The 17,162-nt window shown below is 43.4% G+C and overlaps 1 protein-coding gene across 2 annotated transcripts; it reads left to right on the top strand.

Annotated features, from left to right (window-relative positions):
* The first annotated feature begins 1,210 nt into the window (after positions 1-1,210).
* Positions 1,211-8,474, top strand: COQ3 (coenzyme Q3, methyltransferase). Of its 2 annotated transcripts, XM_034060826.1 has the most exons (8): positions 1,211-1,307; positions 2,358-2,481; positions 2,708-2,732; positions 2,821-2,987; positions 3,133-3,232; positions 4,739-4,981; positions 6,133-6,292; positions 7,775-8,474. In XM_034060826.1, exons 1-8 carry the CDS (start codon positions 1,241-1,243, stop codon positions 7,969-7,971), a joined length of 1,083 nt encoding a protein of 360 aa, XP_033916717.1. In that variant the 5' UTR covers positions 1,211-1,240; the 3' UTR covers positions 7,972-8,474. The 2 variants fall into 2 exon arrangements, with proteins under 2 accessions (XP_033916717.1, XP_033916718.1); XM_034060827.1 differs by lacking the exon at positions 2,708-2,732 and having other exon boundaries at positions 2,835-2,987; positions 7,775-8,473.
* The last annotated feature ends 8,688 nt before the right edge of the window (positions 8,475-17,162 follow it).

Here is a 17,162-nt window from a genome sequence, read left to right as displayed (position 1 = left end):
GCTGAATAAAGTGTCAGAAAACGATTCTTTTTAAAAACTGACTGAATTCTTTACCATTTAAGCTTGTTAAACTAGCTCACCATGTGGATCGGAAAAGGCCAAAGCCTGCCAAGGGGAGACAGGAGGGGAAGAAGGGCTCCCTGTGTGTCAGCTCCGACAGTCACTCAAAGAGCCATGCAGGTTCAAACCTCAACTGAACCTCTGTTCAGAGCCCTGGGCAGCCGTGCCAGGGTGAAGGATAGGGAGGGGAAGGCAGCCTCGTCCCTCCTGGGCCGCAACAAGGGCTTTGCCTGCACACTGTGACAGGGCAGCCTCTGCAACAGGCAGGAGCAATGTGGCTCGGGAAGTTCTCAAACACCCATGGCGTTGTCTCAAGCCTGGCCGTGTTGGAGGCCCAAGAGCTCTACTTCCAGCTGTGGATATGCAGTGCAGGCTGTTGGGGATCGCTCCTCCACTTGTCTCCCCTCTTCCAGAAGTGAGGAGTCCTGTAATCCGAGCCTTCCCCTGCAAGTCCAGTGTGTTACTTGGTGTTAAAAGAGACTGAAAGCTCATTGCTGTCCCATCGCAGCAAGCCTCTCCTAACGAAGTGCTTCCTTGTTCCAGGACATGCAAGGATCGCGTCCACACGCAGGAGCAGGACATACATTTACACAATACGCCTGAACGTTGAGCGCGGCGCCAGGGTGAAGCCCTGCTGACACAAGCCGCGGCGCACGGCGGGTGGGCATGGGCTGGGTCTGAAGGGCGGCCGGCAACAGGGCTTCACTGTTGTGAAGGGAAAGGTGAAAACGGTGTTTGCATCTGTCTTGTACCACATCTTCAGCTGAAGTATATACATATACACACACATACGTATTAGCAAGCATTATGAAGTGCTTGTAATGGTCTGTCCAGCGTTTTGCTCTGCTTCCCTTGCATTTTATAAAATATTAATACAAATGCAGTAATAAATAATCATCTCTACATAGGTTTGGTAACACATTCTGACTCGCGGCGGTGCCTCACAACACCTAAGGCTGCAGCAGGCGCTGCCCAAGGCGCCGGCCGGACACTACCACGGTCAAGGGCAGCACTGCCGGGCTGCGGCGGCTGACGGCAGAGCCGGGTCGGACTCCGTGCCGGGCGGAACCAACCTTCCCTGCGGCCGCGCCCGCCAGCCAGCCGGCACCGTGTCGCTGCCGCACGCCCGTCGCTGGCAGGGGAGCGGGGAGGGGCGAGCGCGTCGGCGGCGGCCGCGGCGATGTGGGGCGGTGGAGGGGCGGCCCGTGCCCTCACCCGCACCGCGGGGCTCCGGCGAGCAGCGGCCGGTGAGCAGGAGGGCGCGGGTGGGAGGGCCCCGGCGCGGTGCCCGCGGGGCCTGGCTGGTGCCTGTCCCCCCCCTTGCGGCCGAGCCTAACGGGGAATCGCTTCTCCGGCTTCCGCACGGCAGGGCCCTGTCAGCCTCCCGCCGGCTTCCACCTGGCCGTTGCTTCTGGCAGTTCCGGGCGCCGTCCCCCCGACCTAGGCTCGGCGTCCCGGCCGCGGCCTACCCCCGGTGTGGTGCGCGGGGCTGGGGCATAGCTGGTCCTTTGCGCGGCAGAGCCGGGAGCCCGCCCGGCCGAACCGCGTTCGTGCTGGTGATGAGGCACTCAGGCCTGGTGCGGCAGGGACTGGTGGGCTCTACGCATCCCTAACGGAGTTCTCCTAATGGAGATGTTTTCCTCCTGCTGCCTCCTTTACATCCCGTCAGCCCACAGATACCCGTAGTTTACTTAGTTCACCCCATCGCTCGCTGCTGCCTAAACCCATCTGCAGGGGTTGTTACTCCGGTATCGCTGTGATTTGGTTGCTGGTGGCCTGGCCACAGCTGGACTGTGTGAGTGTGTGTTATGCTGGGAAAGCCCAGTGCATGTTGGCAGAGCTGGTGTGAAGGACAGGTGCCCGTGGCCTGTCTGCACTGTTTGAGAGGTTTTATGTTTTGTTACCAGTTCGTAAGACACAAAATGAGCATGCAGCTGTGTATTTCTTACTCCAATAGGCAATGAAACAGGAATCAGAGCCCAGCATTAATAGTAGGTGTGTGTATGCACAGCTTGTTGTCAGAGGAAGTGTTTTGTGTAGTAATTGAAATATCTCAGCAGCATGAAAAGTTCCTTCTCATCCAGGCTCTGAAAAATGCCACCGTACATAACTTGAGAAGTACAAGTGTTCTGAATTAGCACATGCTCTTTTATTTAATCCCATGTGCTCATCAGGTATGATAGTGAGCACTGTGTAAAGGTTTGCGTGGTTAGTGGTGGTGTTTTAGCACAGCATTGTCAAATGAGGTTCGTAAAGCTGATGTTTTCAATTCGGTTGCCTTCCTTTTATTTCTGCAGACAACCATGCTGATCTGTCCTTTCAGGCAGGCCTGAGAGGTACCCTTCAGGACTGCAACTGGAAAACACAGCTGAAAGCCAGCAGTACTCTGCCTGTCCCTCTCTCTCAAATGAAAAGCAGCATGTAAGTGTGGTATCTAAAATATCCTGCCTGACAAGGACCATTGTTTTCTATAACAGTTCAATTTTACTTGACAGTGACAGTGTCCTGTGAAGTCATTTTTAAATCTCACAAGTGTTTAAACCTTTAATGTGGCCTAGTTTTGTTTTAGTAATTACTAGCTTAAAAATTACAGGTGTCTGGCCATCTGTACACATAAAGTGTATAAAATCTGTTTGTTATTAATCAGGTGTAACTGGAGCCTCTACAGGAGTGTGAGTTTTATCTCTTTTTCATTTTGTGATGCAGAATTTCCCATATTTTACCTGACATGGATACCAGTGTGAGTTTCATGGCATTCAGTTTTCGTTATTCAGGCTCACTGTGAAGAGACCTTTGAGCACTTCACGGTCATCAGTGGATCCCAAAGAAATGAAAAAATTCCAGTTCCTTGCGCAGAAGTGGTGGGATGAAGAAGGAGAATATTCAGCCCTTCATTCTATGAATGATATTAGAGTGCCTTTTATTAGGTATGGGTTTGGAGACAGATTTAAATAATGCATACTGTTTCTGCATAAGGTCAGTAAGAGAAAAGCAGTTACCAGCCCTTAAGGTGCATATTGTAGCTACGAAAGCACCCATGTGTTTGCCATTAATCCATCCCTTTTGTTCCAGAGATACTCTGTTGAACATGAGCAGTAATTACCACCTAGGAAGTCCGCTTTCTGGAGTAAAGATTCTGGACGTTGGCTGTGGAGGTGGACTGCTCAGTGAGGTAAGAAATGAGGTTCTCTGCTTTCTCTTGTTCAAAAGCATACAGTGTTTGAGTTGTTCTATTGTTACACTGCCTAGTTTCTAGTCCCCCAGGGAAGAGCTTTTCTTTTGCATGATATATTAGTTACTGTCTGGTTTGGAGTATGAAGTGTTCTACAAACCCCAGAGAAGGAGCTGGTAATGAGAAGTTCTGAAATTCCAAGGTTCATCAGATAAGTAAGATTTCAAACACTGTGAATAAAAGGAGAGGGGAAGAACAATGTCAAAGTGTTCGAGTACTCCTCTGGGCAGTCACAGTGTGACAGCTATTTCTTTTTTCAATTTACAAGCCTAGGCAAGAACACTTTAATCATGACAATCCTCATTAGCAAAGAAGTGTTTTCTGTTACAAACTTGTTCTTACACGTTCATTTCTTTGAATTGCTTATTTTCAGTTTCTTATACTGGGGGTGGGGATTCTTGCCTTTGCTTTGATCTCATGGGAAAAGCAGGGAATAAAGTCAAATATCCGAGACATGCCTTCCCTCCATCAGGAGAGGTTCTCCTGGTACAGGGGCTGATGTTACAGCTGCTTCGGGAGGAGTCTGCACAAACCTGGGACTGAGAAGTCACTGTCTGTGGTGGAACCATTTGGTTGCACAGCCTTGGAGCAGTGCTGTATCCTGACAATAGTGATTGTTTGTAAATTTGCTATTACAGATCTGGGAACTTTATGAGCATCTAAAACATGGTGTTAAAGAGGGACCTGAATCTCTCCCTATGTTTTCTTTATTGTTTTGTTTCTAATTCTGAGCAAAACCCTGTGGTCTTGTGAGAGCCCACTCTCTGACAAGGCTGGCAAAACCAGAGTGCTGCATCAGGTTCTCAGGCTGCACAAATGGTGAATTTCAGGTTGGAATAACATACATGTGGTCATGTTCTGCAGCCTGTTTCAGTTTCAGAAGAGGTGATGGCTGAGGTGTTAACCTATGAGTAAGAAGACACGGGAGAAACCTGAGTGACAGCCAAGCTTGATACTATCCTAGTAAACATCAGTGTTTAGTTCTCAGCAGTGAGAAAGTCCCAGAGATAATCATATATTAAGTAACCATTAAAAAGAGATGAGGATTTACCATTACAGGTGGATGTTAAAGAAAGTAATGACTGCAATTAAATACTGCATTATTTTCCCCCCTTTGAGGACTGTGTTGATTTCCCCCCTTTCTTTTTCCTCTATTGGAAGGTAATAGTGGCAGGCTTGGAGCAATTTATTCTAAAAGGCAATTTCAGTATGTCTATTGGAATGCATAATTTTCTGAGAAAATTAACACCACCTCCTCCAGATCTAAGAATTTCCTTACTTAAATAAACATTTAATATAAAACTGCCATGTCAGAGCTCATGATTTTTTTGTTTGCCTTGTGCTCTCATGGATGTTTTCTGCTTTGTGTATGTACCTTTCAAAGATGCAGGCACCTTTAAGTAAATTGTTTTCATGCAGAGAATAAATTATACTCTGTATTATTAGCCTTTAGGTAGACTGGGAGCTTCAGTTACTGGAATTGATCCTCTGGAGGACAACATTAGAACAGCAGATCAGCACAAGTCATTTGATCCGGTCCTGGCCCAGAGAATACAGTACAAGTCCAGTTCACTGGAGGAGATTGTGGAAGAGTCTATGGAAACCTTTGATGTAATTGTAGCTTCTGAAGTAGTGGAGCATGTGGCTGACCTTGAAATGTTTATCAAGTGTTGTGCTCAGGTGTTAAAGGTAAGAGAGTTTTTGTTTTCATTACTGGGAACATTTATTCTCTTTTATTATTAAGGCTTTAATTTGAATGGGTATGAAGGCACCTACATCTGTGTTCATTTCTCCACCTTGAAGTCTGAACCACGCTCTAGAGGTACATTCCATTCTCCTCCATCATGCGAGTAGATCTTCCCAACTTCAGTAACTAAAGTTAGAGATTTTTTTCCCCAACCATCCCTTAGAAAAGTGATATTGGCATTACCCAGAAATGCAGTGTTGCTTTAAAGCAAGACCTTAAGAAATCTCATTGCTTCTGATTTCACCCAGATGAGAGAAAACATGACATTGCTGCTGCTGTTGATTGATGGCTGTGGCTCAGACTGCACTGAAGCTGACTGTAATGATGTTTGGCTCCTAAGGTTCTATTCCAGCTCTAGCATCACAGCAGATGTGCTCTTGGATTGCTTATAAAGGGTCATAGTTATGCCTGGATGTAATCAGATGTTGTTTTATTCCACTCTGGTAAAGAAGGATGGTGGGCCCAGAACACAGTAACAGCTTTCATTTAATCTCTTGATTTACCTTTCTGGTCATCAGAAGGACTATAGGTGATTTGAATGAAATGGTGAACTAATTTTCAGCCTGCTATGGTCATGGAAATTATCCTTTATTTCTACCAAATAATCTCTGAAATTATTAGAATTAATTTCTGGCTTTGTTTTTGACCCTGTAATCATTAAAACAAGCACAGCATTCAGCAGCTTTAAAAATTAGGCAGTATTGCCCATTTTACTTTGGTTTTAAATTTGCAAAGTGTTTATTTTTACAACAGGTATTTTATGCATCTTAATATCTTCTGTTTATCCATTTCCTTGGCAATGGTGCATTATAAGTGACTTCGTTAGACGTTTTTTGAGGAAGTAGTTTTCAGATTGCCCAAGACTTCAATTAGGTCGAGTCTTGAAGGACTACTGAGTAATATGGTTAGAACACTATATTCTTTATTGTATTTAATAGTATACTTGTAAATACTTACCCTGGGATGAAATTAATTCTTACTCTTGCAGCATGTAGACTTTTGGTTGACAAATTATTTGTTTTAATGGCATTAAATGTACATTTTTAAAAATAATAAATATTTTTCTAATTGAATATTTGAATCTTTTAATTAGCCTGAAGGTTCTTTATTCATTACTACAATCAATAGAACACAGTTGTCCTATGTCCTGGGAATTGTGGTTGCAGAAAAAATTCTGGGCATTGTACCAGAAGGAACACATGAATGGGAGAAGTTTGTTCCCCCTGAAGACCTGAAGCGCCTCCTGGAATCAAGTGAGTTCCAGGCTGGATGATGGGAATGCAGAGAGGTATTCACATGGTCCTTGTAGAAGTGGCAAGGAGATAAGTTAGGTGGGGTGTGTGCTAGCAACAGTACACAGCTTTTCCTCTGTGAGTTACCAGTCGTACATTATGATTTCTGGTTTAAGGACACTACTGCTTACTGTATTTTGCATAAATTAAATAAACTAAGTGGAGCCCTAAGGATGCAGAGGTCAGTCAAACAAAATCACTGGTAGAGCTGCCCTCTGTTTGATAGCCTAAATGAAAACCCCAAGGTTCTCCATCCTGTTCAGATGACAGAATGTATGTGCTGAAGTGGTTCCATATGCTGTAGGTCAGGTTTGAGAAAATAACTGTATTGGCATTCCAGAGCTGCACTGCACTGTTTGTCATGTTTTCCTTAGGAGAAAGGTGTTTTTATTTTTGGTTGCTGCTCTATGCTCTTTATTCATATTATATGACTAAAAGATTTCTTAAAAAAATGTGAAGATTAAACCTACCACAAAGTCATTAGTCAGTTCTTGAGAAACTGTATGATACTGATTTGAAGAAATATTAAAATTGCTGTGGCTTGATTGCTTTTAAAATATACAAAACACTGAGCTGGGAAGAGTTCCACCCATTTCCCTCCTTCTCTGCAGATGTTTTAAAACCCTCTCACTGAATATTACACTTTGCTTTAGTTCACTGTAAGGAAGCTGTCCTGGGTTCAGCTATAACAGTTATTTTCCTCCTTCCTAATAGCTCATGCAGTGCTGAATTATGAGTTGAGCTGTTCTCTTGGCAAGGTCTTTTCCTGGCACTTTGCAGTACTGCTGTAAGGAACATGACTAATACCAGTTCACATATTGGTGCCTCTTTCTGTTCTCCCTTCAAAAGGAGAAGGAGGTGCAGTGCAGTGATTTGTTTCAATAGGGTGTTTGTACTTCCATCATGTACCCTGATGTGACACAGCAGAGCCATGCAGTGAACTGAGAGCTGCTCAGCAGGGAGTGCTAAATCAATTTTCATTTGCACTGAGTCCTTGGTGGCATTTTTCTGCCTCTTTTTTACATTTTTCTACTCCTAAGGGGAATCTGCAGAATCCTTCCAAAGATATGCTCAGGTTTTCACTTTGAAGCGTGTGACATCAATCTGAAGAATGTTTCCACCCACAGAAAACATTACCAGTCACAAAGATGTGAAGTTGGGGTTTCTAGCTTATGACTTTGCAGTGGCTCACTGTATAGCATGCTAATGGTACACGGTCAGGCACAGAGCTGCTGCTGCTGCCAATAATGGGACTCACTGTTACTAGTGATGCCTGCTGCTGCTTGTGGTGCTTACTGTCTGACAAAGGCTAGTTTGTGAAGCACTGCTCCCCAGCTCAGAGGAAACAGCCTGTTTAAGGCTTGCTGTTCTAAATGGTTTGATGTCGCAGTGATTTACAGTATTTAAAAACATCATTTGCTTTATGACTTCTTTCTTTTCTAGATGGCTTTTCAGTCCAGACAGTGAATGGGATGTTGTATAATCCCCTCTGGGGGTCGTGGAGCTGGACAGAAAGCACAAGTATTAACTATGCAATGCATGCTGTGAAGTCTGGGGCTCAGGGACAGTCAAGCCCAACAGATGCCCCATCAGAGACGGAAAGCAAACAGCACTCAGCCACAGCTGGCACCGCCGTATGATGGTCTGAGATGTGTGGTGATGGGCTGTCACCAGGCACAGAAAAGAAGGTTTTACCCAGATGAACATAATAAAACTTTTGTAACAACAAGCTTGCTGTTTGTATTAATAATGCTATTTTTGGCCAGATATTTTTGGGCAGTCTCAGAAAAAAGCAAGTGCCTGTTATCTCAGGAATCTTTTAAGATCAAAATGAGCAAAGCTTTTAAAGAGTATTTTTATAAGAAAGCAGTTTCAAATTGTTGGACAGGAAAATGCAAGTTACTCTGTCTGTAACTTGGAGGAAGCTCTTATTTGTGATGGCATTTTCAGATGGCATGTAGAATGAGCTAAAAACCACAATGATGTACAATAAATAAAATGCCTTAGGTATTTAAGTTACCTAACTCAGTTAAATACAGGAAACAAGTATTTATAAACCATAACCACTTATTTCCATGTTATGTCCTCTTCCTGAGAGGATAAAAAAAAAGAGCAGCAAACCTTTTCTGTCAGTTCCTGCTATTTTCTGCAGTTGACATGAGCTGATTGTGTGGTGGAAGAAGAGTCTCCTAGACCAGACTGCCCCAGGTGTCAGAAGCCTCTTCACCATAAAGGTACTTGTGGCTATTATTTCAACTCTCTTCCTCTGCTCAAGTAAAGGAAAGTAAAAGTTGTGGGTAAAATTTTCCTAAGCAACCAGAGCTTTATGCTAGAAAAATACATTGGCACTCTGTCCTGGAATTGAAGTGCCATTCCTGTTCAGCCTTACAGCCCTGGTGCTAGAGGAAGGAAAAGTATTGGTTTACAAGAAAACACAACATGGGTGTATCCATTGCTCTGTCTCTTTCCTTCTCTCTCTTCTTTCAGCTTGCATACAGGCAGAGAGATGGCCTGGCTGTATTTGAAAGGAGGAAACCAAAGATTTTAAAAATGTTTTTATTTTTTATTTGTGTTGTCTTTCTTATTACTTGTGCATTCCTCCTGCTGTAGCGGGTCTGGTGAACTAAATTATTGCTCTGCATGGGCATTCTTACTGTTTTGCTGAATCTGCATGCTGCCTTAGGGTCCAAGTTTCATGATTGATCTGATGATGCCTGAAAGAATATTTATAAAGGAAATACTACTAATTCATAGGTACTAAGACTAAAAAGGATTATCTAGTGTGATCATTTCCATGACAATAAGTTCTGTTTTATAATATTTGGCTTTGAAAAGAAGATTAATCTTCATATAGAGAGTTGAGTGATGGAGGAACCACTATGTTGAGAAGTCAGTTGTTCCAAAAGCTCATCAGTTGAAGTGGTCTAACCTCAGATCCTAGCTAGTGATGTCTCATTTTTCAGGGTAAGGACCTATCAGCTGTAGTTTCAAGTGAAGTCAGCCCTTAATTTTCTCTTGGATAAATGGACTGAAATTATAGCTATTACCACTGCAGTGCTGAGACTGTATAAAATTTTGTGGTAAATGTCCTTTCTGAAGCATGACAGTGGAAATGGATGCAGCATTTCAGAAATGGTTTCACTAATGCTGTCTGCAAGCAGAATACATTTTTCTTTCTGCTTGACCACCTTCTTCTACAGGGGAGTCTCTGCTCCATTGGTCATGCATGCAGCGTGCCACATAATGTTCAGGAGAGGAGTGGCACTGGGACAAATGTGGAGCCACAGCAGATAACCAGTGGTCTTTGTTCCTAACATTCCCCTAACCAAGTTAACAGCTTCAGCATAAGTTACTACAACTTTATGGTTGGTTGTTTCAAATTTTGCCAACAGTGAATTGAAAGAAAACAGATTCTGAGAAGTGCTGAGATCTGCACAGATTCCTGGGTTACCCCACTAGAAACGTCCCCCAGGGGGCACAGTTTCCCACTTCATCTGTTCGTTTTGAGACCTATCAAGTGAAATAAAACTCATGTAGATAAAACTGGAATAGAACAGCTAATTTTTGTTTGCTTTAAAAGCCTTAGATCCAGAGGTTTGTGTGACCAGCTGTTATCCTGGCTTTCTCATCCTTTCCTTTCTTTCCACTTGCTTGTTGCTTGCTTGTAGTTTTTCATTAAACTGTAAGCTGCCTGGGGAAAGAACTGTATTTTTTTTTACTGCTTTTCCTTTTTCACTTAATACAAAAAGCCTTTGATGCTGCTTGGTTCTCTGTATCTAGTAAGATGGATCACGTACCTAATCAACAATGGTTGGCATTGAAGCAACAAGCACATGGACCTAATTGTGGATACTCGTTTTTGACAAACCCACAAGCACCTGACATTCTGCTTCTAAGCATGCATAGAAGCCCTGCCAACCTGGGAGAGTTCAGTGAGTGGTGTGGGCAGAGGGGTGGGACTGCTTAAGCAGGTCCTTGTGTACCCATGGCATGTCTCCAGATGTCACCATATGTTCTCACTCTCTAGCCCTCAGGTTTACTCTCCTGGTGGAGTACCCTATCTGTTATGGCTGTATTTCCTTCCTCTGGTTAAAACAATCTGTTTTAAAGCTAGAGTGTAAACAATTGCGCTGGAGATAATTTTAGCAAGATAAACAGTGCAAGAATATCCTGCACCTTGCTTTTTAGCTGTTTTGTTTTTTTTTATTAAAAAAATCCTTGTATTATTCATAAATGTGCACCTCTGGCACAGTGTAATTGAGTACTGTGCACTGAGTACACGCTACATATTCATGCTGTGGAAAGTTTTTTCTTAATCTGTGCATAGGAAACCAAGATTTCACACTTCTCTTAGCCCAGTTCTGTGGAAATTTAATAGGTGCTATTGAAGGGGACAGCATTTAAGTCAAATTTGCAAATCTTTTTGCCTTCGTGTTGAAACTTGTTCGTGAGTATGAAGCTGCAGCTTTGACGCTCACAGAAATGGTTGTGGTAGGAGATAAAGTCATGTTACAGCATCAGGCACACACTTAGGACTAGGGGTGAGGCAAGAGGTGATTCTCACCTTGAAATTGAGAAAGTCATATTTGGGGCTGGCTTTCTTTTTCAGTCTCTGTATTTATTTCTGGTTGTAGACCCCTGGTTCTCCTGTTCCAAGCTATTTGTTTCTGCAACACTGCAATCAGAGCAAGGAGCTGATCTGCCCCAAAAAAAGTCAAGCAGAGCCAACCATGGTGGTCTGGGTAGTCTCAGCTATTCAGCTCTGTTGTGGCTCATGTTGTCTCATCTCTCCCCCATTGCTCCAGATAGTCCCAGTCCCAGCCCTTCACTGAGACTGATGCTTGTCTGAATTGTAAATACATGCTTTTCCTTTTTTTTTCCTTTGAGGCACCGCTGGTGGTTTTGGTATTCAAGGAGCTGAATTTTCCGCTTATTGAGGACTAGTGCCAGCCAGGAGGTGAGCAGTGCCCGGAGGGAGCATACAGTCAGGGAGAAGGTGCGGCAGAACAGCCCCTTGGAGAAGGGCAGTAAGCTTTAAGGTTGGCTTAACCTGTGTTGTGGAACAACAGTTTCAGATAATAATTGAAATATCAATTTCACTAAAACCCAATTGGAGTTGTATGAGAGCCTCAGAGGAGATTTGCATTTGATTTCCTTGTAAAATAAAACCAGAACTTGAATTCCATCATGTCCTGTTACACTGTCTCGTTGCCCATCGTTCCTTGGTGATCCAGTGACATTACATGGTCATTTTTGAAGGACTTCACAATTTCTTTATGTATCTTCCACACACCCTCTGTCAGGTTCGTAGGAAAAGGAGGGAGAAAGTAGCGGAAAAAGAAATATACAGTGGCTATGAGCAGAAATAAGAATAAAGACTATCTTGTAGAAAATTTTTCTGAAAATGGCTTCTCAGGTTCTTTCATTATGTTGAAAGCTGTAATTAAAGAAAAAAAAAGAAAAAAGCAGCTTATTTATTTTCCACACACTTCTAAGAAACACTTGAAAGGAACAGTCACATGTACCCTGGAGGTTCAGAAGTCAGAAGGCTCAGCTTCTGTAATTAGCCAGCCTGCTGAAGCAGACAGGAAGAGAAGAAGTGAGATGGAACATGAATCATCACATACTGCAGTTGCAGGGATTTGAGATGCACCCAGGAGTACATGGAATGGGGGACAGTCATCTCACTGAAAAGCCAGAAACTGAAGAAGAAATAAGTGTCGTGCCTGGAAGATAAATACAGTTCTGATGGAGATGCAAAATGTGAAGTTACAGAGGGCAATCAGGTTCAAGTGTGCCTTCAAAGAACTACTGATGGTTGGGAGAGGCTCTCCGTCAGTTTGGAGCCTAATAGTTCAGGTATTCCCAGCCTCCCACTTGGTTTTGCACATTAGCCTCCTGTGTCTTGTAAATGCCCACACCCTTGCTGAGCTCCTGGGAAGGAAAGGAGCACTCCTCTCGCTTCACACTGAGGGTTGGTCACTTGTTAATCATGAGTTGCTGCAAGCTCCCTTATTAATTGTGCTGCCTATGTTAGTGTGAAGGATCTTTTGCCCTGCCACATCCAGATGTATTCCCACTTACTTCTTTGCATTAAATTCCATTTTATCAGGAGTAATAACCTAGAGCAAAACTTCTTCACTGTTTACTCCAAGATGCCCACAGGTATGAACAACTTGTGTCCTGAAACTGCATCTCTGTTGACTTGAGTCAGCATTTATTTAGTAGAATTTCTAACATTATCTTGTAAAGGGAAAATGCAGAAGACCAAATGCACAATTTCTCTTCCCCCATCACCTCATTTCTGAAGTTTGTAAGCTGCTGACGGGTACTGCTTCTCCCTGACTGCCTCTGCAGGGCTTTGCTGAGCCTGCGAGGGAGTAGTACCATGTGGTGTACAATCATCCTTCAGTACCTCTAAAGCAGAGTTTGTGATTTATTTGTTTCTGTGCTGTCTCACAATAACTTTTCTGTTTTTCTAGCTTGGGGTGAATTTTGTTGCATTGTTTCCTGCTTCATGATGAGTGACCAAAAAATTCTTTTTATGTAGCACATTTTCGTGCCATCATAACCACAGATTTTCCCTGGCCCCTTCTCCAATGGAAAGTAGAAACCTGCTTTTATAATAATTTCAAAATAATTGAATTCTGCTTAGGCTGAACAGTACTATACATTTGAATAAAAATAACATTATTTTCAGATCATATTTTTGTGATAAAAATCAGGCTGTATTTCCCATTTCTTCCAGGTTACAGGAAAAAAATCCTAATCATTTAAAGCTTGTGCTACCAGTAGACTTTATTTGTATTGACACATGTCCCATTTTCTTGAAGCAATATAAAATGTCATGTTTTATTCTAACCAGAAGAGCTGTGATTTCACCCGGGCTGTAAAATCACCTGACCTGTCTTGACTTACACATGCATTAATTGCACAGCTACCTCTCAGTGCATTAGGAATGCAATATATATATTTTGGTCTGCATTTTATTGTGCTTTAATTCACCCATGGAGTCACTCCACCAATATAATCAATATTCACTTTTTCTAAAATAAACTTTTATTTTTTCTTCTTAAAAGGATTGTGAAGACCATTAGTATTCCATTAATAAATCCGAAACCTCTGTTGCATCCTCATGAGATGTGTTAACTGGAAAAAAAAAACCAACCCTGAAATAACTTGGAGCTTGAACTTCAAATACTGCCTTGTACAGTAGCTGTAGTGTAAAAACTTGCTATAATAGAAGACACAGAAAAATATGTGTTCATTTTCCTGAATTAGATAAACACATACAACCTGAAGTCATACAAAAGTAGAAGTAAACAAAGCATACAATAAAAGAAGACCTCAGAAGAACATATCCACCTCATGAAAGCAACTGCCAAAGTTAGCACATTTACCCTGAATGCCCTCTCATGAAGCCTAGCTCCAGCACTGAAATTTGGGGTTTAATTCACAGCTTTGCCTTACAGCTGTTAAGAGACGTGGCAGCTCAGAGATGCCAGCCAGGTCTTGACAGTATATGCTGCAAATGGTACTTCTGAGGATGCTGTCAATGGGAGAGCTCTTACAAATAGGCAAAGACTGGGAATCACCACACCAGGCTATGGCAAGCAATTTGTACCTGGTTCCTGACACTATTCTTCTGCCAAGAAAGTTATACATGAAAGATCTGACTATAAAAGTGTGTAGTCTTTATTATGGCTTTGTTTAACAAAAAATACAAGGTAAACCTTGGGGAACTACTGGAATTGTACTTAATGTGGACTTAGATACAGGTAATTTTGTATAGCATGGAAGCAGTTTAGATTCTGTATGGTTTGCATTTGCTACGTATTTGTACCTTTGTATGTCATTCAAGTTATCATTAACCCCTTTTCTAAATCCAAACTGAAACACAGAATGACTATTTTGCAGTTACATCTTAGCTATTTTTATCTGAATAATTAAAAAGATGTACACATGAAACTCAAGCTGCCCAGAGAGATCATTAATATTACAACAAAAGCAATCCTGCCAGCAGCCAGTGATTGTCTCTCTCAGAAGGATCTTGGAGAGCCTCCTGGTGATGAAAAAGCCTTTTTTCACCCTCTCATAAACTCAGCCCTCCGACAAAACCCTATTAAATTATTCTGCAGACAAAGGCTCAGTATGTTTGGGCAATTTTGGTGACCTCATAGCAGCCTTCCAATATCTGAAGGAGGCCTACGAGGATGCTGGAGACGGACTCTTCATCAGGGACTGTAGCAATAGGACAAGGGGTAACTGGTTTAAACTTAAATAGGGGAAGTTCAGGTTAGATATAAAGAAGTTCTCTACTGTAAGGGTGGTGAAGCACTGGAACAGGTTGCCCAAAGAAGTTGTGAATGCGCCATCCCTGGCAGTGTTCAAGGCCAGGTTGGACAGAACCTCATCAAACATGGTTTACTGTGAGGCATCTCTGCCTATGCCAAGGGGGCTGGAACTAGTGATCTTAAGGTTCTTTCCAACCCTAACTATTCTATGTTTCTATTTCAAAGAGAAGGAAAGCATTTCTGTATCACCATAGGATGCTCTGCCAGCACAAAGTGAGAGTCCAACCTGAGCAGGGGTGTCACTTTGGCTGGGGACAGCTGGTCACTGTGTATGGACATAGCGAGATGCTTTCACTTCAGGCACAGCAACCTGGAAAAGCAACCCATACTGACTAATGGAGCTCTTAACAGCTCCCTGCTGCCCGAACTCTGCTGCTTGGAAGAGAGAACAGCAGCAAGTAGGAGCCATAAGTGATACCAGTGTGGGAGACAAGTGGAAGATGAGTGGCCCTATTTCTCAAAGCCTCGGGAGATTTGGCAAGTGATGCTCTGCTGCTCAAACCCAGTCAGCAACAGTACAGGAAAGCAAAACCTGAGCTGAGGTGTTCAGTGTGAGCCCTGGTTTAAAAAAAGCTTTGCTAGTTCTCAGCCAAAATACAGATGGGACAGCTTCTGCAGTGGGACTCCGCAGAGACCCATTGCAAACAGGGATTCTGACATGTGCTGCCAGCTCCATGGGCAGCCCACCATGCTAACTGCAGGCTTTTTAAAGAGGTGCAGTGAACTCAAAGAATTGATGTAATGAAGATCAAGAGTCTTTATACCAACATCCAGAATCTGGTAACACTGATGAGTTTCTTAGTGCCTCCCTGTCCCACATTAAACTGGAGACCTCAGAAGGAAAATCTGGCTTGCTATGTAAGAAAGTAGGCTTAGCTTTATCTTAAAGAAGTCTACTTATTTTGTTCTGTTGTTCTCTCTTCCTTTAGGTAGCCACACTAGAACAGATTACAGATAAAAGTGTGCTTTAACATATTAGGTCTTGTTTTGCTCTCTGTGATAACATATCTGAGGGATGACTGTTCCAGACTGTGCCATACTCGGTGTCTGAAGCCAAACAGGCATGAGGGTGCATCACTGTTAGCTCTTATTTTCCCCACTCAAAAAAGAAAATTGGTAATTTAGCAAAGATGCAGAGCTGGATTCCCACACTCCCTGAGCAAGACAGCAAGGTGGCTGATGTCCAGTGGCCATCACCTGTGAGCTTCAAGGCAACAGTGGGAATATCAGACCATATCTCAAGAACCTGTGATGCACAGGAGCAGAAAGCAATACCCCCTGCCAAAGTACTGCAGCTTGGCTTCCTCAGCGCTACTGCTGGCTAATAAGCCTCTCTAATACATGTCATTGGCCTGTGGCAACAGTGCTGCCTTGTGGGGCAGTGCACCTTCCCTGGAGGAATGGATATTGCCACAGCCAGGGAAAAGGCAGGCTGGAGACATGCTCTTTGCTGTCTTGCCTGCAGAGCATCTCAGCTACAAGACTACCAGGCCAAATGGACTAAATGCCTGCTGGCAGGAATCTTAGAAAGGCTGGCAGAGCACCACTAACAAGTCAAGTGTGTAGGACAGGTATGAGGGCACAGAACCTGTATTTTGTACCATGTTCTTTATTTGCTGTTGTTCTACTGTGGCTACCAAGATGTGGCATTGGGACCTATACCGTTTAAATGGCCAAGTCTGGTCAGTGCTATGCAGGTCATAACCAACCTCTTAACATCAGGTTTATGAGCAGCACAGTAAAGCTGCGGTATGTCTGTGGGAATCTGTATCTGACATACCATGAGGCACATGGGCTCTGAGCTGAGGCTTCCTGTGCTGTGTCCCACAAGGCACTGCTGTGCCCTGGACAGTTGCAGCCTCCAGGAAACACTGCACCCAGAACAGGTGTATCATATCACAAGGTCTTTCTCTAAAAGAAGGGTGGCAGTCCCCTTGCTGAACACGTTAAACAACTGACTAGAGTACTGCTGTAATAACTCCAGAACAACCGTTTTGCCTTACCATCTCCTTGCACCTGTAAAGCACAAGTTAAACTACCAAAACACAGCATCCACTTTCAGAGCATAAATTGCAGTAATGCTTCCTCTGAAATACCAGTCCTGCCTGCCTTGCCCAGGGCAGCACTGGAGGAGAATGATTTACTCCTTTCCCCTTCTCCTCTCCCTCACAGGTTTTCCCCACTTGTGCTGGCCACTGATTCAAAACAGGATTTAGGATAGCTCATTTGCCTCTGAAAGAAAAGCAGTGGCAGCAGCTGGGATGTGGATACCCAGGACCTTTCTCTGCCCTCACAGAAGCTTTGATCCCATCTGTCACTGGATCCCTCTTATCAGTAACACAGCAAGCAATTCCCTTGCAGCAGCAAAAGCTGAGACCAGTGAGCAGACTGTGACTGGCCAGATTTATTAGGCTGTCTGCCACTTGAAACAAATCTTCACCCTGAGATTTACAGGTGTGTAGCAGAGAAAACCCACT

This window comes from Melopsittacus undulatus, chromosome 3, assembly GCF_012275295.1.
Source record: "Melopsittacus undulatus isolate bMelUnd1 chromosome 3, bMelUnd1.mat.Z, whole genome shotgun sequence".
Taxonomy (NCBI): Eukaryota; Metazoa; Chordata; class Aves; order Psittaciformes; family Psittaculidae; genus Melopsittacus; species Melopsittacus undulatus.
Note: the sequence above shows the minus strand (reverse complement) of the source record. Positions and strands in the feature narration are given on the sequence as shown.

What these genes read in the sequence shown, in the direction of transcription:
- COQ3 (XM_034060826.1), top strand. Translation starts at nt 1,241, where the DNA reads ATGTGGGGCGGTGGAGGGGCGGCCCGTGCCCTCACCCGCACCGCGGGG. An exon ending in TCTCAAATGAAAAGCAGCAT is followed by an intron (nt 2,482 to 2,707) that starts GTAAGTGTGGTA and finishes GTTATTAATCAG; the next exon opens with GTGTAACTGGAGCCTCTACA. An exon ending in ATTAGAGTGCCTTTTATTAG is followed by an intron (nt 2,988 to 3,132) that starts GTATGGGTTTGG and finishes CTTTTGTTCCAG; the next exon opens with AGATACTCTGTTGAACATGA.